Here is a 23010-nt window from a genome sequence, read left to right as displayed (position 1 = left end):
TTTTTTAAATAAATACAATTTTATTAATTTTCATATAGCTTTGGATTTAATTATTCTAATTATAGGTACTTTTTAGTTAATAACACCAGGTCTTTCTATGACCTAACATATGATACCAATATTCTTAATATTTAGCATGCCGTTCCCAAGTATTAGAAGAGAGCAAACAAAAATCATTATTGCAATATTAGTGTCAAAGGCAATATCCCGTTTAGGGTCGTTAAGGTGTTTCTATCGTTACTGACTGTAAATAATTTAATAAATAATCCATGACTTAGTAATTTCAGATCTTTATAGACGGTTTAATTCCAAGTTATTGAAAAAATGTTCATGAAAGGTAATGTTTTTATTGATTCAGAACAATAAATAAAAAAATTTATTAATTTTTAATTATTTTATTTTTTAGAAAGCAGTAGCTAATATTGTACCCCCTATTAAAATACTTCTAACCGAATTAAAATATAAAAAAGGGATCTGGTAAGTTATATATGTCTTATTTCATCACGTGGTTCCATTAAAAATGTCGATTATTTGCAGAAAATGTAAAAAAAGGATCTAACTGTTTAAACTTTGGTGGAAAATGTATTGGACATGAGAGAATCCTATTTTTATTGCTTCCTAAAGTATAACTGGTAATTTCAATAAATACAAAAGTATGTATATTCAATATTAATTATAAGATTATTTTGGTTTATTTCGTTGAAGGATTAATGCGTTCCATAATATAACTCTTACAATTTGATGGATTAATCATAAAATTGATGAAGAACTACAATAATATTTTAGAGTCCAACGTTTTACAATTTTTGGAAGTATACCAGTCAGCAGTTGGAATATTAATACCGATTCCCTGAAAATTATCTTATTATAAGGTAATAATTCTAAATTTTTGATACATATGTACATTAGACCGACTCACTCTGTATGGAAAGCAAAAACGTGTTTTTGTTACCCCTCCCAAAATTTACCTTGCTTTGTTTTATGATGATTCCCAAAATATTTTAAGTGACCGCTGGACCAAATTAAAAAAGGTATTTTGTAATTATTTTTTAATTTTTGTTTGTTTTGAAACAAAATATCCAATACGGGGTATCGTTTAAAAGGTATTTTAAAGTCGCGTCCAATGATGTATTAATCATAAATAACCGTTTGCTTATAATTGTCATATTCCAAAATATTTAAAATTGTTAGGTTTTTACTAAGAAAAATGATATATATGCACAATTTTGCAAATTTTGCGCACCACTAGACTTGGCTTATATATTGTTTAAGAAATGCTGTATAATTTAAAACAAAATAACTAAAAAGGGACTTTTTTGTAACCGGTTCTGCTCACGAACGGCTATCGATAGACTAGAAATATTTTGGGAGCCATTATAAAACAACAAAAATTTTTTGAAGCTGGATAAAATATTGATTTTAACATGAAGAATCGTGTTCCCATACGATATTTTCTTTAAAACTGTCCAGCTCACGAATGGACAATAATTAACCGAAAATATTTTGGGTAACATCATATAACATAACAGCGAATATTATGAGGGGGGTAACTCAAGCACCATTTTATGTGAGTCGGTCTAATTTACATATATTACTTTTTTAGATTAGATTGTTTTTTAGATTAGATTGCTTTTTAGATTAATTTGTTAAATCAATTATATTTTCTACTATTTTAATTTCAATTAATTCAAAAAAAACTATAAAATTTCATTTTATGTATTTAGATTTATTTTTATAGATTTTATTTTGGTGAGTATACAAGTAGAAGAAGATAAAACTCATCTTCTAGAAAACGAGAATACTCATCTTCTAGAAGAAGAGAATACTCTTCTTCTAGAAGATATGATAGGAACACTTCTAGAGGATTCTCTTCTTCTAGAAGATAAAATAGGAACACTTCTAGAGGATACTAGGTAGTCACTTCAAGAAGTGACTTGCTAGTCACATCTAGAAGAGTCTTTGGCAATACCTTACTTCCAAGAGTCATCTAGAAGTTTCTTCTGCGGGTCTTCCAGAAGTATCTTCCAAGTTACTCTTAGACGTTACCCAGCTCGGCATCAGTTCTTCCCGACTGGTGACAAGAATTCTTATACTTCCGCAACATCGCTGGCGAGCTTTTAGCACGTTTGGAAGTTTCACACGGGTAACTTCCGCAATAGAAAATGTTTGTAGGGTCGTAACTAAATTTCAATAAAATCTACTCAAAATCTATGTATTTAGTCATGCAATTCTCTTTTTCCGTAAATAATACTAAACAAGTAAGAGTGCTATATTCGGCTGTGCCGAAACTTATATACCCTTCACCATAGTGTATTTTAAAAACATTAGTTTTATCAAATTTTTCCCGACTTCATTAATATTACACCAAAAGAAAAAAATGAACAACAACAACGCCAAACGAAATAAAAAACAAAATACTCAAGGCATCTAAACCAACAGACATCTAAACATACATAACGAAAAACGCAGAAAAACAAAATAAACAACACAATAAAACCAACTTATACCCCATTTATAAATAACGAAATCTACTAGATTTCAAGTAAAATCTCTTTATAAATCTATACCTTTTATACTTACAATTTTTGACATTTAGGAATATTTCATTTTTGCTAATATTTCATGAAATTGTGTTTAATTGAAAAATTAGGAGAAGAAATGGGATATTTATTAAAATTTTGTTTTTAATAAAAAAATTCATATTTAAATATAACATTACCTTCTATTTTAAATAAATTTTTCTTTCATGTTTTTCAATTTTTAAAAATATTGTTGACATTTAATTTTTTTTGTTTCTTTTATTTTTCTCTCTTTTCTTGTGCAGCGTCGTATTTTTTAGTATTATTTAGGAAAAAACAGAGTTGAATTTCTAAAAACAACTAGATTTTGAGTAGATTTTAATGAAATCTAGTGACGAAGTAGATTTTGTTTTGTATGGGAAATCTAGTTAAAATCAACTAGATTTGGTTCGAAATCTCATAAGTACTAGAGTTCGTGTATGTGTAAATGGGGTATTACATCCAAATATACGAACAGAATTCACAAAAACAAAACATAATACACAACTCAATGACGCCAACAGCATCCAAACATACAAAAAAATACACAGCTGAATAAAAATAAATACATCTACACACGCACATGTACATCTTTTTTAACAAATCATGAAAAAATGTGGCTTTTTTGATGAAATTTTCAGAGGTCTCGGATTTTTGCTCATGTCTCCATTATTTATAGATCAATTTTGCTGATTTTAAATAGGGATCTTCTCGAAAGCATGTCTAACTGAATTATTGAAGATTCGGATCTCGCCGATATCTGGGAACCTCTAAAAACTGATTTCAACAGACAGACAGACGGACATGGCTTAATCGACTCCGCTATCTATACGGATCCAGAATATATATATATACTTTATGGGGTCGGAAAATTATATCATAGAAATTACAAACGGAATGACAAACCTATATATACCCTTCTCACGAATGTGAAGGGTATAAAAATACGAGAAAAAGAAAACAAAAAAACTTTAAATGTCGACAAAATATTTATAAATTAAAAAACATGAATAGTTAATCTAAAATAAAGGGCAATGTTATATTTCAATATCTATTTTTTATTATAAATAAAAGTTTAATAAAAATTTCCATTTTTCTTTCTTGTTTTTCATATCACACACTTTTTCGAGAAATATTAGAAAAAAATATTTAAATTTCTATGCAATCTATTCCAAAGACGAGATACTATTACTATGGATGATCGTTCAAAAATAGGAGTGGATATACGAGGTAAAATAATTTGTACATTTCTGCTAGACCTGGTAGACTGGATGGTATTGAGTAATCGGCCCTGATCTTAATACCTTCTAATTGCATCTGTCATTTCAACGATTATCCCTTCCTATAAGCATATTGACCTTCACAAATCATTTCAGTTTTTATCAGGCATTCAACAATTGTAGAAATAGCTGGCAGTATGCAAATAGGCCTCAAATTCCATAGAATACCACTACGGAAATTGATTTTGTTAAAATCTACTCAGTGCAGCTTTGTTTTTCCTAAATAATACTAAAATATACGATGGTGAAGAGAAAAACATAACAAACAAAAAATTGAAATGTTGACAAAATGCTAATAAAATAAAAAAACATGAACATTAAAAACATTAAATTCTACTTTTTATTATAAATAACATTTCTTAACAATCTTCGGAGGCTCTATTTCCACAGCGGCGACATCGGGCTGTGGTGAATCGAATGTTACCGACAGCCGATTTTCTCAGGCGGTAGCACTGGGCCTGTCTAATATGCAAGCTACCGGAGCAACAACAACAAAACCCGCAAGCAGTCGACCAAAGTTGGTTGCTTGTAAACAAACCCCTCCCACCAAATTTTCAGTTATAGGTAATATCCCCAGCTGTAAGGTACCTCTGTAGCCACGAGAGCAGCCCTAGCTGATCAAAAGTCAGCCACTGCCCTGCCTTGGGGTAACAAGAACATCTCTCATGTGCCCCTTGTGCAAAAGAGGAATCGCCGAAACAGATGTTGACCTCTCCCTACGCTGGAAATCAAGGATGAGAAATTGTCTCTTTAGAGGAAAAAATATTGGAGAGGCAAATCGAATCAGACCAGCTAACGCAGAAGTGACTATGTCTGCTGCTGAGGCGCCTAAACGGATCCTTCAGCAAATGCAGAAGTGACTAAGTCTTCTGCTGAGGGGCCAAAACGTCATAGATCCGAGGAAGAGTCTCTTTTTTCAAACATACATACGACGAATAAACTTTAAATAAGGCGCCAACTGTAGTCGTTAATAATACTTTCAGCGAGGAGTAGTGACGGAGCCATCTTTCAGGAAAAATGGAGGATCATTCATTAACGAATGCTTGGGTGTATTAGAAAATCCTTAAAGAAAATTCAGGACCAACCCCCAAGTAGCGCTCTGCGTTACTTCTCAAGTTTGCGATTGGGTCCCTTGGGGAAGTTCCCGGCATGTGATATCCCTCGCAGACCGAGATCCATTGACACCATCCCAATTGAGGCACATGATCCGGTGAAGATTCTTGAGTTCCTTCCGTACGAAACTTTTATTTACCTACATATGATTGGAAGGTGGTGAAGTTCTCCGAACCGACAGAATTCGGATATGCATCTGATCACTTATTGGCTAAGTACTATTTATGACAACTTACAGATAATTTTATTGAAATAAAGATAGATTTTATAAAAACAATTAAAATCAACCGTCTTGTCTATACCCGAGCAAAATTACGTACATCAATACCCAACATACTCGGGTATGTCATACAATTTATATGGCTATTTCATCTTTTTATAGATTTCTAGTGTATAATTCAGATTATTAAAACTAATTTAATAAAATTTTGACTTCAAGAAGATATTACTCAGTGACATGGAAAGATTATTGAACAAAACTTTTTATATGTTATTTATTAAGGTGTATAAAATCGATTAGCATTAAAGAATTTTTTTTGCTGTTGTTTCCTCGCTGTCAAAACAAAGAGGAAACAATTACTCACTGTTGGTGTGTTCGTCAATCACGCCTAAACGGCTAAACGGCGGATAAGGGTTACAAAAAGTAGAACTTTTGTGCTTTGTGACTAATTTTTGTCTGTTCTAAAGCAGCTAAATACGCTTTTTATACCCTTCACCTTCATTCCATTTGTAATTTCTATAATATAATTTTCCGACCCTATAAAGTATATATATTCTGGATCCTTCGGACTTCCTGGCTTTCCATATCACAAACTTGTACAGGTTTTGATTCCTCGAACTCATCATCAGTAATGTATGCTTGTGCAATTTGTACTGCTTCTTCATTTGTATCTGGAGGTTCTTCAGCAAATACTGGATCAGTAACGGGAATATTATTAGTAACATCTTCCCCTTCTTGCTCGTTAGTTCTTAACACAATTGTAAGTGGTTAATTTACTTCAGTATGCTCCATGTACGGATAACAAGTTTCATCGAATTTAACGTCCATCGCGGTAACAACCTTTTTTTCATTCATATCCCAGAGTTTATATCCGTTAGGCACGTAACTAATCATAACAAGCTGTCTACTTTTGTCATCTAGCTTCCTTCTATTTGGTTTTGTGTATCCATGCATAGGCTTTGCATCCAAATATTCTTAGCGCCTTGACATTTGGCTTGAAACCGAACCACATTTCAGCAGGAGTCACATTATCATCAATTGCTTTGGTAGGACTCCTGTTAATTATATAAACGCCAGCAAGCGCTGCTTCAACCCACATATTTTTCGGCATATAGGATTGTAGTAGCATAGTACGAACTTTTTCAACTAAAGTTCTGTTGAAACGTTCAGAGACTCCATTCTGTTTTTCAACTAAAGTTCTGTTGAAACGTTCAGAGACTCCATTCTGTTGTGGTGAATAAGCAATTGTCTCTTCTAGCTGAATGCCTTTTGATTTGTACCACTTCAATTGTTCCTTGGAGTTGTACTCACGACCTTGATCTACCGTTAACTTCGAAATTGATAAACCAAACTTAGCTGCAGCCATTGCTTCATACTCCACAAAATTCTCGAAAACGTGGGAATTTTTTAATAGCATAAATTACTGCAAAGTGGGTGAAATCGTCAATAAAGGATACAAAATATTTTGATCCATCCCAAGCTATAGGATCAATAGGCCCACAGACATCTGAATGTATCCTTTCAAGTGGACGAGACGATCGATGACGAGTTCCATTAAAAGGATCTCGACAATGTTTACCTTTCACACAAATTTCGCAAAAATCTAACTTTCCAGCTATGGAATTTATTCCGTCTACCATTTTCTTAATTGCCAAATCATTTAAGGAAGATTGTCCAATATGACCAAAACGTTTATGTCAGAGTTTGACCTCATCTTGATTAGAAAGATTTGCAGAATGTTGTTGCAGTTGAAAGGTAATTTCATAAAGACTTCCTCTTAAGTATCCTGTAGCTATCAACTCGCCCTTGTTGTATATGTAGGCAGTGTCCTTACTGAATTTTACGTCAATACCTGCAGCTGTCATCTTTTTAACAGAAAGTAAATTATCTCTTAATTCGGGCACATATAACACGTGTTTTAATGTAATTTCAACATTCTTATTTGAAATGCAATTAATTAATCCCAAATGATTCGCCATTAACTATTGATCATCTTTAGCAATATTTATTTGAATTTCACTAAAATAATATCATTTATTTACTAGGTGATCACTTGAACCAGAATCTAATTTAAATGTAACTTTCGATTTAAAGTTTATACTTTCTTTATTTGAATCTGCCATAAAACAAACACTTTTCGTCTCTGTTTTGCCTTTCAAGGCACATCGAGCTTCACTGTTTCGACATTCACTTGCCTTGTGTCCCACCTTGTTACATTTAAAACATTTTCCATTAAATTTCATTTTATTGTGTTTCTTACCAGCAAAAGCAGTTTTTGTAGCACCAGTTTCTTCCACGTAGCGACTTGAAATCTTGGTTTCTTCTAACAGTAAGCGCTGTTTTACAATATCAAAATTCAACTGACCTTCTAGATTTTGTAGAGCAGTGTAAGTATGTCACTTTCTTCCAAAATAGCACCAGCAGTCTTTAATTTTCTTATTAAATTTTCGAATTTAATCAAATATTCAGCCACAGCATCCCCATAATTTAATTCCAATTGCATCAATTGTTTTTTTTGCCAGAATTTGATTTACAATTGATTTCTTTGAAAATATCTCCTTCAGGCTGTCCCACATCTCTTTTGCTGATCTTTTCTCACGAATATATCCTAAGCAATTGTTACCAACAAACGCCACTAAACGTTCCCTTGCCTTACAATCTTTCTTGAGAAACTCTTCCCTTTTCGCTGCATCCGTAGGAGCAAAGCCCGTTAAAACTTCTCCTAAGTTCAAACTTTCCATATGAACTTGAACTCGGAATTGCCATTCGTCATATCCACAACCGTTAAATTGTGGAATACCATTTACTTCTTTGTCGTCCATAACCTCTTGTAATTGGAACGCAATGACAAATTTATTGAAAAAAGGAATTTATTGTTTAAACAAGATAAAAATATTGAAGTAATATTCACAAAATTTACAAAGGAATGAAAATTATTTTAAAAATTTTCACAAACAACAAATTACAAAACAAAAGTTTCTATGATTGAAAAGCATATTTAAATAGGCAATGACGTACGACGATCTTCCTTCACCCAGAGCTGAATTGAAATGACATCAAATTTTATATATTAATATTTTATTAGAGCAAATGACCACAGGGTATAAAGAGGCGTCACGAGTAAAAAACTATTTCTCTCCCTTTCGCACAAAACGATTTCAATGATTTTTTAGCTGTATTTTATATACCTCTTCTAACCAAACAATTTCAAAATCAAACAAAAGCTGAATTTAGACATTTTCAAATGTCAAAATTTATATCTCTGTTTACTTTGTGCAAATGACAAACAACTGTTATATTTTTTGTGATTTAATTATACGTTATTTTAGTAGTTTATGAAATTTCTTAAATTTATAATGATTTGAAAATTATGTTTTTGCAGAGCAATTATCCAGTGAGCAAAAAAGGGAATTTTGTACTTTCTCCTATGTGACTCTAATTTTAAATTTCGCTGTATGAAATCCTAATCTTATTACCTAATATATATTATAAATATCTTTTTTAAGTCTGTTCGTTTGTTTATTTTTAGATTTATGACATATACAAAAGTTTTTAAACAAAATGTATAAATTTGGGAAATTAAATAGAGAAAGATTTTTGGAATTGTTGGTATCTTTTATAAATATTGTTTAAAAAAATAATGAATTTCTTCATAGGGAAACCTTTAGATTTTTTTTGACAACGCCGCGTACAAAAATCTAGTTATTTAAATAAAATAATAGTTGTTTACAAAACGCTTGGTATTTTCAGTGTTTTTTACATAAATAATTAAAAAATAACGTTTTTTTTTTGTTTTAACGGAATTTTTAAACCAAAGATTATTATTATTATTATCAATACATCGACATCCTTTGGATGCCATATTTAGGAATCTTAAACATAAACAGAAAAACATATATTATTTTCATATGTCACTGTACATATATAGTATTCAAAACATAAACAAATAAATAACAACAGCACTTAAAACGCGTCACACTAATTGTAATTATTCTTTTTATTTATGATATATCTATAGCTTTGAGCACAGTTATCGGTGTCACTCTTAAATTTAATTCTCTTGTGTAACGGTGTATTGATGATGTGAAGCATATATAGTGTAAATCTTATATTATATTTCTCTTCTGTCTGTAATATTACAACTTCTTTGAAGTTCGGTGTGTGGCCTCTCTCCGAAAAGTTGGCCGTAAGTGATGTTTCTCGTGATGATAAATTAATCTTATATTTTATGTCAAATTTAATTTAAAATATAAAATTGTGAACAATAACAGGGCCTTACATCAGAGCGTATCAGTCAAGTAAAAAATAATCAGTTTGAATAACACCATTCTATCTGAATTCGTCTTGAGTGAGAATAAAAATAGTTCTCTTGAGTTTAAAAATAAATCTCCTGAAAATGAGTTATATTATGAGAGAAATAAAATAGTATTGACAGGATACAAAAATTTCCAACTCTTGTATACAATTCCGATATTTTAAAAATATTAAAAACTGGGATTTTGGAGTCCCACTTTTTGGTGTAAATATATATTTTCATTAATTTTTTCTTCTTCCTTTCTTTAGTTTTTTCTGTTCTTTTTTATTTTTTCCTTGCTTTCTTTCTTTTTTTTCAAAAACGTTATAAAATTATAGGTATTAAATAGAACGTTGCGGCACGCTACCGTGACCAGAACAGTTAACAATTAATTTAAAAATAATGTAATACCCCATTTACACATACACGAAATCTAGTAGATTTCATTTAAAATCAATTTTAAAATCTAGACCGTTTACACTTACTATTATTGCATTTAGGAAGATTTCACTTTTTCTAATATTTCTTGAAATTGTGTTTGATATAAAAAACAAGACGAAAAAATTGAATATTTAAAAATATTTTATTTATAATAAAAAATTAGATATTGAAATATGACATTACCTTTTATTTGCAATAAAGTTTTCATTCATGTTTTTCAATTTATTTAAATTTTGTCGACATTTTAATTATTGTTTCCTATTTTTGTTTTTCTCTTTTTTCTTGTACAGCGTCGTATTTTTTTAGTATTATTCAGTAAAAAACAGAGTTGCATCACTAAATACTATTAGATTTTAAGTAGATTTTAACGAAATCTAATTACGAAGTAGATTTTGTTTTGTATGGGAAATCTAGTTAAAATCAACTAGATTTCGCTCGAAATCTCATAAGTACTAGATTTTGTGTATGTGTAAATAGGGTATAACAAACATCAATAACGATTACAACAAGTAATGAACATTAATAAACAGTAATTCTATACAAATATCATTTAACTATAATAACAAGTAATACCCCATTTACGAAATCTAGTACTTATGAGATTTCGAGCCAAATCTAGTTGATTTTTACTAGATTTCCCATACAAAACAAAATCTACTTCGTAACTAGATTTCGATAAAATCTACTCAAAATCTAGTTGTTTTTAGAAATTCAACTCTGTTTTTTCCTAAATAATACTAAAAAATACGACGCTACATAAGAAAAAACGAGAAAGACAAAAGAAACAAAAATACTTTATTTGTCAACAAAATTTTATTAATTGAAAAACATGAATGAAAAGTTTATTTAAAATAGAAGGTAATATTATATTTAAGTATCAAATTTTTTTATTATAAATAAAATGTTAACAAATATCCAATTTTTCCTTCTTGTTTTTCACATCAGGCTCAATTTCAAAAAATTAAATCTTCCTAAATGCCAAAAATTAAAATTGTAAACGGTCTAGATTTTTAAAAAGATTTTAAACGAAATCTACTAGATTTCGTGTATGTGTAAATGGAGTATATGAGTGCTATATTCGGCTGTGCCGAATCTTATATACCCTTCACCATAGTGTATTTTGAACATATTAGTTTTATACATTTTTTCCCGACTACATTATTATTATTACACCAAAAGCAAAACAAAATGAACAACAACAACGCTAATCGAAATAAAAAACAAAATACACAAGGCATCTATACTAACACCCAATTTACACGATGATTTTTTTTCATGTTTGCCCAGACGTCTGTTTTCATGTTTGTCGGTGATTGGTGGTGAGCGGGGAAGAGGAGAATGGGGGGTAAGAAAACAAACAGGATTTGGGATTTTCATGATTGTTTTTGACATTCCTCTTTAAACTGATTCGTACTGTTGATATTATGCTCATGTAAAATAAATAATTATGTCTTTTTTTACATGAAAACATTAAAATTTGCATTAAAAAAATACTATAGCATGTAATTAAATTTTTTTAAATCAAAATAAATGGTTTTTATGTTAAAAATTTCATTTTATTTTTACTACGAATAAGTAATTAAAAAGGATTATACAATTAAACATCAAAAAAAGACATGCATAGTTGCATGTAAAAAATCACCGTATAAATGTTCATGATTTTTTTGAAGATTCTCAAAAGAGAATTGGAAAAAACAGACGTCTGAAAAGTCTTCATGTAAATTGCGCCTAACAGACATCATCTAAACATACATAACGAAAAACATAGAAAAACAAAAACAAAATAAACAACGCAATAAAATAAACCTACATCCAAGTAAATTTTCATAGGTAGTCTCAGATTTCTACCCATATCTCAGTTATTTATAAACCGATTTTGCTGATTTCCAATACGAAACTTCTCGAAAGCATGTCTGACAGAATTATTGAAGATTTGGATCTTGAAGAAAATTCTGGAAAATTTGGATCTTCAGAAAATTGATTTCAACAGACAGACAGACGCACATGGCTTTATCGACTCCGCTATCTATAAGGATCCAGAATATATATACTTTATAGGGTCGAAAAATTATATTATAGAAATTACAAACGGAATGGCACCCTTCTCACGAAGGTTAAGGGTATAAATATGCCATTTTTTTTATGAAATTTTCATAGGTTGTCTGGGATTTTTGCTCATATCTCCGTTATTTATAGCGATCTTCTCGAAAGCATGTCTAACTGAATTATTGAATATCTGGGGACCTCTAAAAATTGATTTCAACAGACAGACAGATGGACAAGGCTTAATCGACTCCGCTATCTATAAGGATTCAGAATATATATACTTTATAGGGTCGGAAAATTATATTATAGAAATTACAAACGGAATGACAAATTTATATATACACCATTCGAGCCATCGTAACCGATTATACCTTTCCTTCTTCTGTTGCTGTCACTCTAAGTAACATTGTCAATCATTGGAAACGACATTCGAAACATATGTTTTTATTGTGATCTTTACTAAAGTGTTTGGTGTAAATATATATTTTCATTATTTTTTTCTCTTTCTTCTTTCCTTCTTTCATTTTTTTACCCCGTACACAGTTTTTATTTTAAACCATATAGTAGTACATATAGGCGAAACTGAAGGGGTTTTCAAAGAAAAATTTTTATTCTCTTCACACAGACGAGCTCTGAGAGCAAAAAATCGGTAGAGCAGATCCTTGGTAAATTGGCTTTTTCCAAAATGGTCAGTAAAATCGTTGCTGGTGAACTGTATAGGATCTAGCGAGTGTCGCGCCAAAAACTCCTTGGAATATGGTAGAGGACATGGTAAGGAGGAAGCCAATTTTCCAAGGATCTGCTCTACCGATTTTTTGCACGGAAGGATTTTTTCAATCCTTACCATGTCTCCTACCATATTCCAAGGAGTTTTTGGCGCGACACTCGCTAGATTCTATATAGTTTACCAGCAACGATTTTACGGACCATTTTGGAGGAAGCCAATTTTCCAAGGATCTACTCTACCGATTTTTTGCACGGAAGGATTTTTATTAATCCTTACCATGTCTCCTACCATATTCCAAGGAGTTTTTGGTGCGACACTGGCTAGATCCTATACAGTTCACCAGCAACGATTTTGTTACCGTTTTTAGAGGAATCTAATTTTACAAGGAACTATAGTTCCAAGACTATATATAGTCTTCATTACATTTTGTGTTTCCCACCTCTTTCCATTGAGTTTTCCATGGTATTTTTTATTAGGTTAGCAATTTATTTTTCCCCTGTGGTGTTGCCACTTAATTCCCAAAATTTTCTCTGCCGTTGCTATTTTTCGTTGCTAACTGGACGGACATTATACTACTATATGCATTAAACGTTTATAAACTCAGCTGATTTTAAGTCGACGCCGACATTTTTTGTGTCAGCCGCGCCGTTGTTAATATTTGTCCGAATATCGCTCAAACAATAATTGAATGAAAGTGTAAAAAACATGATTTAAATTTTTATTTGGTGAATGCTTTATGTTATTAAACAAAAGGTTTGTTTTTAGTAACTATACCGATTCAATTAATAACTGTAAATATGGTAACCTGACCACCCATTAAATATTTATATATTTTTGTTATAATCCTTTTTCCTAATTTGTTTCTATTTCAAGTCTGGCAACAACAAAATTGTGTTAAGAAGATAGAATTAATAAAGAAGAAATTGTCAAAGTAATTTGCAGAAAAAAGTACACAAAAGTTGAAAAATTGTAAATTGAAATACAAAATATTAAATTAATATATAAGAGAACAAAAAAATGGGGAGCATCGATAAAGCATGTATATCAGGTTTTTTATGTCGTCTGTGTTCGGAAATGCATCGAATTGTAATCCATATATATGGTGATCAGGGACAGCGCCTTTGTCTGGTTGAAAAAATAAATGGCTACTTGCCTATCACGGTAACCAAAGAAAATTTCTATGAATATGTTATAGATTTAATGAAATAACATCTAATGACTTCAGATCTCACCAACTGATCCGTTGCCCAAAACTATATGTACAACATGTTTGCGACGTGTAGAACAACACTACGATCTTTTGATGCGTTTGTCAAGAATTAAAAAAGAACGATTTCTGCGTTTTAACAACAAAGTATAATTAAAATAATAGATATTTACTAATTAAAGTATAACTAGACTCTTTTAATTAACTACTGATAATTTTTGTGTTTTTAGCAGCGACCCCGTGTCTCACCAATTTCAAGTATTGAAAATTCAGAGGACGAAGTATATCAAAGCGATGATGAGTCTCGTCGGCGGCGTCAGCAATTGGATATTACTCCTCAAAGACAGATGACACAATCAGAACAAAATTTTTTATCAACGCCAACAGCAACGGCTGTATCTTCGTTATTTTCAGCAGCAACTGCTGGGTCTTTTTCTACATCTAGTTCTATGAATACAGCGTCTAGTTCAAACGATCATGGTAATGAGGATGACGATGATGATAGTGGTGCAAGTACAAGTGCTAGTGCTTTAGCAGCAATTACGCAAACTATTACTGCTGTTAATGATGCAAATTTAGGCGATTCTACTTCATCATCATCGTCAACATCGTCTACTCATCCACTTTCTGCTGACGGTGGCAGCAGTTTCGGTATTGTTTTGCAACAGCACACTGACTGATGTTATTAAATAAGATTAATGAGGACGTTACGCGTTATAATAATTACTAATACTGATTAGAACGTAATTGGATATAATTTAGATCTAAATCAAAGTGATCATCTAAATCCCTTTCCTCGCCATTTCCTTTATCCTTCCATAACTTTTCATTACTACATTACTGAAGTTCATAAAAAATAATCATCAAACCCCTTTCCTCACCCTTTATTCCTTCACAATTCCCATTCTAACTTTACTGAAGTTCATCATAAATTATTATTAAAGAAATACAACAAATAGCCATATTAATAATTTAATGTTTTGCGTTTATCTAATTGGAAGTTTGAGTGCCGTAAGTGAACATTTGTAAAGCTTTAATAAACAATAAATATTTTGGTTTTCCAATACATTGTACAGGATGTACTAAGTACTTATGTGTTCAACGCCTAGAAAGATAAAAAGTCTAAAATTAAAAAGTGCATTAGTGTGTTTTAAAATACACAAAAAATAGAAACAACATTTTTCAGTAGAAAATTAAATTTGTGTAAAAATTTTATGATCAATATCTCTTATATAAGCTATGTATACTCAAACCTCGTTTTATGTGAATATAAAATAGTGCGGTTTCAAAATTCTAAAAGTTTTTTGCAAAAATAATTTTGAGAAAAATGTTGATCCACATAAATTTCGCAGCAATACTGCAAAATTTAATCTCGTGCTCATCAGAATCAATTTATATTTAGATTAACTAATCTGATTATTATTTGGCATTTGATCGTCAACTCAAAACCCCGCCCTTAGTCAAAGAATAATATAAAGTTGGACTGTGACATTGTGTTACAACAATAACATATCCATCTCCCCAGAGTTTTGTGTGAATTCAACCTACTGGTGAAAGTCCGACTCTTTACAATATTTCAAAACTTTTTCCCGAAAATATGAAGATAATTTACCTTCTTAAGGTCCAAACACATACAATACTTTGCGACGAACTCCGACTGACAATTCATGTCTTCTGTTTGTATTTATTTATATTAGAGTGGTCATTGAAAAACATTCAACTTTGGCGTACGCAAAAGAAGAGAATAAAAATGAGAACAAAAATAAAACTGTCAAAATTATTATATTATATAAATATTATATGTGTTTAATTGTAATTTTTATGTGTTGAGTTGAAATTGAAACAACTTTAAAACAACTAAACTTTTTAAATTTCCTTCAATTGGTAGACATAACAAATTGTATGAATTTATTGAATGCGAGGGGATGGATAAAATCACTTATATTATTGAATTTATAAAATCTATAGATATAGTTATTTGATGAGGATATTTACGGAATTTATATATGTATAATTTTATATATCGTCACACATACGACCCTATCTAACATTTTTAAAATTTTACAGGAGAAGCAATAACAATTCAACATGAAAAATTTGTTTCTATCAACGCGATATATTTGTAGTAAATAAACATATTGCTCAATAGTGAAACCTATCAGTTGCTATGATAGTTGACAATGTCGTATATACAAATGGATAAATTGGAAATTTTACCTTTAATATTTAAATGCATTTTGTTTATTGTCAATAAAACCGCTAATTTAATGTATATTTTTGTTTTTATGCAATACATTAGATCAACAATAAATTATTGCTTTATTTATTTTATTGTCAATAAAATAAATTTTGAATTTTTGGTTAGTAAGGGCCGTCTGCGTTTCAGGTGATGATATGCCGATATAGATAGAAAAGCATTAAAATTTTAAAAGTCATTTAATCGAAAATATATTTTTTGAGTTATGACCGATTTAGGCAAGTAAGCGATATGTCTTTTATACATACATATGTTTTGGATGTACATATAAACTTATATTACATTAATATAAAAATGTGATGTGTATCTAGAAAATCTAACTAAAGCTACGTAGACATCTATCAATTATTCGACGAAATGACGTGATATCTTTTAAATATATTATTATTTGCACACATTTAATTTATCTTTGACTTCTCAAGTTTAGAATGTCCTTATTATTTTTTTCGACCTTATTTGCAGAATCAAAAATAAAATTACATAAATAGTGCTACGTCTTTTTTGTCAAATATTTGATAGGTCTGAACGTACCTTAAAACAATGCAACTAACATTGAGCTATGGAAATTATGTAAAAGGCATATTTTTCACGTTATGTATCATAATAATATTCGTTTTTAAATATATTTTTTGCAACAATTACAAGTTCCTTTGCCACTTTTCCACAATTTGATTCAGTAACTATAGGATTCTGTAATGAGTCCTGTAAAGGTACCAGAAATTCACTGTATGGGTTTGAGCTTAATTGAAAACTTTCGATAGTTTCGAAGGCAGCCCGAAATAATGGTTGCTTATTAGAATGAAAATAACCGCGATTGCCGTGCATAATTTTAATGCCTTCCACAGAAACATTGCAAATACTCATATACATACAATGGTCTGGACGATAATTGTATTCACAAGGCATTATAAAAAGTTTTTCTAAAAGAGAAGGAAGATAATAAGAGGTTTAATTAGTTAACATTTTGAAAATTCTAAGAAAAAGAAAGGAATACCTGGATGATAATAAAATAGTATATTAATTATATCTTGATCTCCCCAAGTGATTCGCAATTTATATTCTTTATGAATTGGCAATACGTGTTCTTCCCATTTAAATTGTCGCATGCGTGTTAGATTCATTAACATTACGCCTGAATTTACACCTAATGGACCATAGTATGGATGACGTGCAAATCTATTGTACCAACCGATGTTGGGATCTTCATGTTCGGGCGTTAAAGCAGCAATTTGAGTGTCATTAAATCTACCAAAGTACTTCCAAACATCCCCAATTGGAGATAAAAATAATATGTCTGTATCGACATACAATATAGATTCAACTGATTGCAAAAGACTCTAAAATGTATTGTTAATAATATCAATATTAATTATTTAGCTACTATTTCACTTACCGGAAGGAACAATCTTTGGGCAGCGCATGGTTTAAATAATGTCTTCCATTCACCATTTAAGGGAAACTGGAGAGGAAATAATTCAAAATTAAATTCCTCTTTTTTTAATGAGCGCCAGTCACTGAGCTTTTCATTAAAACTAGACTGCAACTGATCTTCAGCAAATATTAAGAAATGCAATTTATCTTTCGAGTGATTAAACAGCAGTGCTGACTTTATCATAACCAATGTTTCTTGCAGGCGTTGACCACAAGCTACCACAGCTATGTAATAAGTTGGACGGGCTATTCTAATATAAAATATAAATATATATAAACAAATACATTTATTAGTTTAAAGAATAATATTGGTTTTTGAAAATAAAAATACTTTGTAAGGCTATTTGCCACTGGAACAATTAGTGTATGTGAAGAGACAGACAACGCGTTGTAGCGATGATGTATAAAATATAAAACTATTGTTGCTAACAACACACTCACGACAAGGATAATTCTACGAAACCTCATTTCATCTGATTAATATATTAAATGTGATTATTAAATGTTCATTCATCTCAGTCAATTGCAGATATGTAATTAGTCTATCACTTTTTTAAAATCAATGTTATTAGTTGTTTGTTTACTTGCGTTAGTTTATTTGTTTACTTTTAATATTATAGGTGTGTTCGCGTACTTTTCAGTAAAAAATATTCATGAACTTTATGAAATTTTTAATTTATTCTCAGATAGTGCCTATTGATACTTGAAAATGTAAATTTTTGATAGATATGAGGTAAATAAAATTTTACTAGCTCATAGAGCTACATAAATTTTTGAGAAATGAAAAGAACAGTTTGAAAATCCAAAATATAAAATATTTTATAATTTTGGTTTATAATACATTTGTGATTGTAGAAATTCATTTTAATAATAAACAAAATCGACAAAAGAGTTTCTTTATTAAAATAGATGCAAATTTTCTTGTGAAATTAGTGAAAATTGTCAAAATTTCATGTAATTAAAAATAATTTCGTTAGGCACAGCTCAAGGCGAATTCATATAAGGTGGTGTTAATCAATCAGCTGATAATTTTTTTCTTAATTCGCCTGGTTTTCCTAGCTGTCAAAGTTTGTTATTGTTTACATTTTAATATTTAAAAATATCCGTTAAATAGAGAATTATTTATGTAAAAATTCTGAAAATAAATAATGGCATAATTGGTATGTATACAAATATGTTATTTAAGACAAATATTTTTTCTATTAAATGTTAACATATTACATAATAATGTTTTATATTTTATATTAAAATTGTGTAGATAACGTGATTAACTAAACAAAATCTCTTTCGGAACACTTAATATTAAGAAACGCATATGAAGTATTTTCCCGGCTGGCGGCAGCTGACTTCTACGTTATGGCTTAATTTTGAAATCTATTTTAACAATTTAAACAATATTGTTTATATATACACTATGTAGATAAAGAGATTAACTAAAAAAGTCTGTTCCGGAACGCTTTCTATAACAAAAACCGTCCGGCGACTGCTACATTATGGCCAAATATGGAAAATTACTCCGCCGGAGTAGAATTATCCATTTGCAACAAATATTCATTGATTCGTAATATAATATTTTCATGAATATGTACTTTATTATGTTTATTTTTCACAAAAAATTAAGTTTTATTAACTTAATGCGGCAGCTTAATTTTGCAAATTAAGCTGCCGTAATAAAGTTTTTCGTTTGAAACAAACATTATTCAATTCAGAATATATTTTCCTCACAAATTTTAATATCTTTATTTTTTAATATAATATAAACATTTTACAAAAATTTTTCATCAAATGAATTCGACGTACTTATGCATTTACGAAAACCAAAAACAAAATATATGGGAAATGTTATTGCAGAACTGCCACCACCTTATCTGAATTCGCCTTGGCACAGCTCAAGGCATAATATTTTCCACCATAAAAAACGTATTTATTTTACCATAGAACTTTGCTACTATTTGGCACACAGCCTCAATCAAAAAAAATATATCTATAAAAGTACGTGAACAACTTGTAAATATTATCTAGCAATGATTTTATCCCAGCTAGCATTTGGAAGATTGTTGGATGATTAATCAGTAAACTGAGTCATTTTTGATTCCTTTTGATGACCTAAAAGTGATTAATAAGTTGAGCGCTAAAAAAATGACTCGAAATTTTCGAGTCAATATATTATATTGTGCACATCTGCGAACAAATACCTTTAAAATGATATACCTATGGCCAAGATCGGATGTATACTGTAAGAGTAAAAGGGGTCACAAAAAACGCTTAGCCTATTAATTATATAGATAAGAAAAGTTATTTTTTAATTTTGGCTTTATTGTTTTAATGAATTATTTGCGATTTTCATTTACTAAAAAATTGGCATTGCTAGTCAGCTGTATCCCAGCTAGCATTTTTTGAAATTTTTGATCACACCACTACACGATTAAAATGATCATATATCCGCTCATTTTCTGATCATAAATGATAAATTCGTCGGGAGAAAATGGTACCCTACCAGCGACTCTTCTAATGAGTCATTTATGAGCCCCACTTCTGATCAATTATGACTCATTTTTAAATCTTTTTTGAGTCATTAATGAGCCAAATAACTGGTCGTTTTTGAGTTATTATCGAATCATATTATAGTCATTTCTGATTCTTTTCTGAGTAATTTATATGTTTGTTACACTGAAAATAATCCATGCTTAACTTTACGAAAAAAATTTCGTAATTACTTTTTTCGTAATATATAATAAAATTTCGTGTATTTTACAAAATATTGTTTAATCAACCCCTTTTCTAATTTTACGAAAGTACGAAAACCTGTCGTAATATCTTTTTTCGTATATATTAAGAAACTTTGTTTTCTTTTACGAAAATAGTTTCGTTAAGGCATGTATTTAACGAAAGTAACGATTTTTTTTCGTAACAAGATTATTTAGTAATATACAAGAATTATTTTTGATTTTACAAAAAAATTATTTTGTTACGATTTTTTTTTTTGTTATTTTCGTAATTTTAAGGGAGTTAAATTAAACGTAATTTTTAATTTACAGGAAATTAACTGCCTAATTTCCTGTAACATTTTTTATGTTTTTTAAAAAAACATAAAAAATTTGTTTTTTTTTAATTCGCAATCTTTTTCTAAATTTACAATAATTATTTTAAAAGATCTGAAATATTTGTCTTTAAAAAAATCGTAAAATGAACAAATTTTACAACAGAAAACAGTTTTTGATCTTCCGACTGCGCGAAATTTAACTACAATATAAATTTTTAAACAATCGTATTTCAAACATCTGGATGACCTATTTATGATTGGTATACATTTTGTTATGACTACATTATTATTACACCAAAAGCAAGACAAAATGAACAAGAACAACGCTAAACGAAATAAAAAACAAAATACACAAGGCATCTAAACCAACCGACATCTAAACATACATACCGAAAAACAAAATAAACAAAGCAATGACGGCAACAACATCCAAACATACAAAAAAATACACAGCTGAATAAAACCAAATACATCTACACACACGTGTACATCTTTTCTAATATACAGTGTTGTTGTTGCTTTTTTAACAAAGCATGAAAAAAAATGACTTTTTTGATGAAATTTTCATATATATATATATATATATAATATATATATATATATATATATATATATATATATATATATATATATATATATATATATATAATATATATATATAATATATATATATATATATATATAATATATATATATATATAATATTATATATATATATATATATAATATATATATATATATATATATATATATATATATATATATATATATATATATAATATATATAAGTATATACCCTTCTCACCTTCGTGAGAAGGGTATATATAAGTTTGTCATTCCGTTTGTAATTTCTATAATATAATTTTTCGACCGTATAAAGTATATATATTCTGGATCCTTATAGATAGCGGAGTCGATTAAGTCTTGTCCATCTGTCTGTCGGTTCAAATTAGTTTTTAGAGGACCCCAGATATCGGCTAGATCCGAATCTTTAATAATTCTGTTGGACATGCTTTCGAGAAGATCGCTATTTAAAATCAGCAAAATCGGTCGGTAAATAACGGAGATGTGAGCAAAAACCGAGACAACCTCTGAAAATTTCATCAAAAAAGTCATATTTTTTTCATGCTTTGTTAAAAAAGCAACAACAACACTGTATATTAGAAAAGATGTACACGTGTGTGTAGATGTATTTGGTTTTATTCAGCTGTGTATTTTTTTGTATGTTTGGATGTTGTTGCCGTCATTGCTTTGTTTATTTTGTTTTTCGGTATGTATGTTTAGATGTCGGTTGGTTTAGATGCCTTGTGTATTTTGTTTTTTATTTCGTTTAGCGTTGTTCTTGTTCATTTTGTCTTGCTTTTGGTGTAATAATAATGTAGTCGGGAAAAAAATTATAAAACTAATATGTTTAAAATACACTATGGTAAATGGTATATAAAATTCGGCAGAGCCGAATATAGCACTCTTCCTTGTTTTTTCATGATTTGTTAAATAAGCAACAACAAGAGATGTATATTAGAAAGAGATGTACACGTGTGTGTAGATGTATTTGGTTTTTCAGCTGTGTATTTTGTTTTGTATGTTTGGATGCTGTTGTGTATTTTGTTTTTGTATGTTTGCCGTCATTGAGTTGTGTATTTTGTTTTTGTGAATTCTGTTCGTATATTTGGATGTAGGTTGGTTTTATTGTCTTGTTTATTTTGTTTTTGTTTTTCTGTGTTTTTTCGTTATGTATGTTGGTTTAGATGCCTTGTGTATTTTGTTTTTTATTTCGTTTAGCGTTGTTGTTGTTCATTTTGTTTTTCTTTTGGTGTAATAATAATGTAGACGGGAAAAATTTATAAAACTAATATGTTTAAAATACACTATGGTGAAGGGTATATAAGATTCGGCACAGCCGAATATAGCACTCTTACTTGTTATTTTTATTCTCCATATTTGTTTTTTCCAGTTTTTTGGTCCGCGGGGAATATAATATTCCCAGGTGGTGGACAATCTGCCCTCTCTCAGCTTAAGTGTTCCATCACCACCCCCTATCCGCCACCCGGGAACGCGCTCGGTAGGAAAAACTGAAAAGCTCCCCCGGGTTTTAGACAAAATTAGAAAATAACCACACGTCAAACGTATCAAACAACAAGTAGAGGAAGTAGTACTAATTAGAATATCAAACCATCCAATAGTACTGTTGTAGGTGAACCAAGGAAAACTCGTCGAGGTGCTACCACTAGTAGAGGTCGAGGTACACCAAATAAAACTTCGACAGGAAACTTATTACATTCGTCCCTTCAAACAATTTATAATTTATTACGTACGCCTACACGAAGAACTTCATTAGATATTGCCGTTGCACAAATTCCAGTAAGTGAGCCTATTTCTCGTTCTACGTCTTA

At 30.0% G+C, this 23010-nt stretch overlaps 2 protein-coding genes across 4 annotated transcripts; one reads left to right on the top strand and one right to left on the bottom strand.

Annotated features, from left to right (window-relative positions):
• Window positions 1–13280: 13280 nt before the first annotated feature.
• LOC111686241 lies at window positions 13281–14862 on the top strand. 3 transcript variants are annotated; one of them, XM_046949451.1, is made up of 4 exons: window positions 13281–13432; window positions 13553–13840; window positions 13905–14033; window positions 14120–14862. In XM_046949451.1, the coding sequence occupies exons 2-4, from the start codon at window positions 13697–13699 to the stop codon at window positions 14564–14566; spliced, it is 720 nt and encodes a 239-aa protein (XP_046805407.1). In that variant the 5' UTR covers window positions 13281–13432; window positions 13553–13696; the 3' UTR covers window positions 14567–14862. The 3 variants fall into 3 exon arrangements, with proteins under 3 accessions (XP_046805407.1, XP_023304360.2, XP_046805406.1); XM_023448592.2 differs by having other exon boundaries at window positions 13283–13432; window positions 14117–14862; XM_046949450.1 differs by lacking the exon at window positions 13281–13432 and adding an exon at window positions 13461–13479 and having other exon boundaries at window positions 14117–14862.
• Window positions 14863–15669: 807 nt separating this feature from the next.
• On the bottom strand, window positions 15670–18291 carry LOC111686240 (glucoside xylosyltransferase 1). Its single transcript, XM_023448589.2, has 4 exons — window positions 17906–18291; window positions 17537–17825; window positions 17138–17480; window positions 15670–17063 (listed from the first exon to the last, which is right to left on the bottom strand). Exons 1-4 carry the CDS (start codon window positions 18040–18042, stop codon window positions 16735–16737), a joined length of 1098 nt encoding a protein of 365 aa, XP_023304357.2. The 5' UTR covers window positions 18043–18291; the 3' UTR covers window positions 15670–16734.
• Between the last annotated feature and the right edge of the window lie 4719 nt (window positions 18292–23010).

This window comes from Lucilia cuprina, chromosome 4 (assembly GCF_022045245.1).
Source record: "Lucilia cuprina isolate Lc7/37 chromosome 4, ASM2204524v1, whole genome shotgun sequence".
NCBI lineage: Eukaryota > Metazoa > Arthropoda > Insecta > Diptera > Calliphoridae > Lucilia > Lucilia cuprina.
This window is presented reverse-complemented; position numbering and strand designations above follow the sequence as displayed.

Coding starts and splice junctions, on each gene's coding strand:
- LOC111686241 (XM_023448592.2), top strand. CDS start 13,697: ATGGGGAGCATCGATAAAGCATGTATATCAGGTTTTTTATGTCGTCTG. Junction 13,841..13,904: donor ATGGCTACTTGCCTATCACG/GTAACCAAAGAA, acceptor TAATGACTTCAG/ATCTCACCAACTGATCCGTT. Junction 14,034..14,116: donor TTCTGCGTTTTAACAACAAA/GTATAATTAAAA, acceptor TTGTGTTTTTAG/CAGCGACCCCGTGTCTCACC.
- LOC111686240 (XM_023448589.2), bottom strand. CDS start 18,042: ATGAGGTTTCGTAGAATTATCCTTGTCGTGAGTGTGTTGTTAGCAACA. Junction 17,481..17,536: donor CCCAAAGATTGTTCCTTCCG/GTAAGTGAAATA, acceptor AATACATTTTAG/AGTCTTTTGCAATCAGTTGA. Junction 17,064..17,137: donor ACTATTTTATTATCATCCAG/GTATTCCTTTCT, acceptor CTTCTCTTTTAG/AAAAACTTTTTATAATGCCT.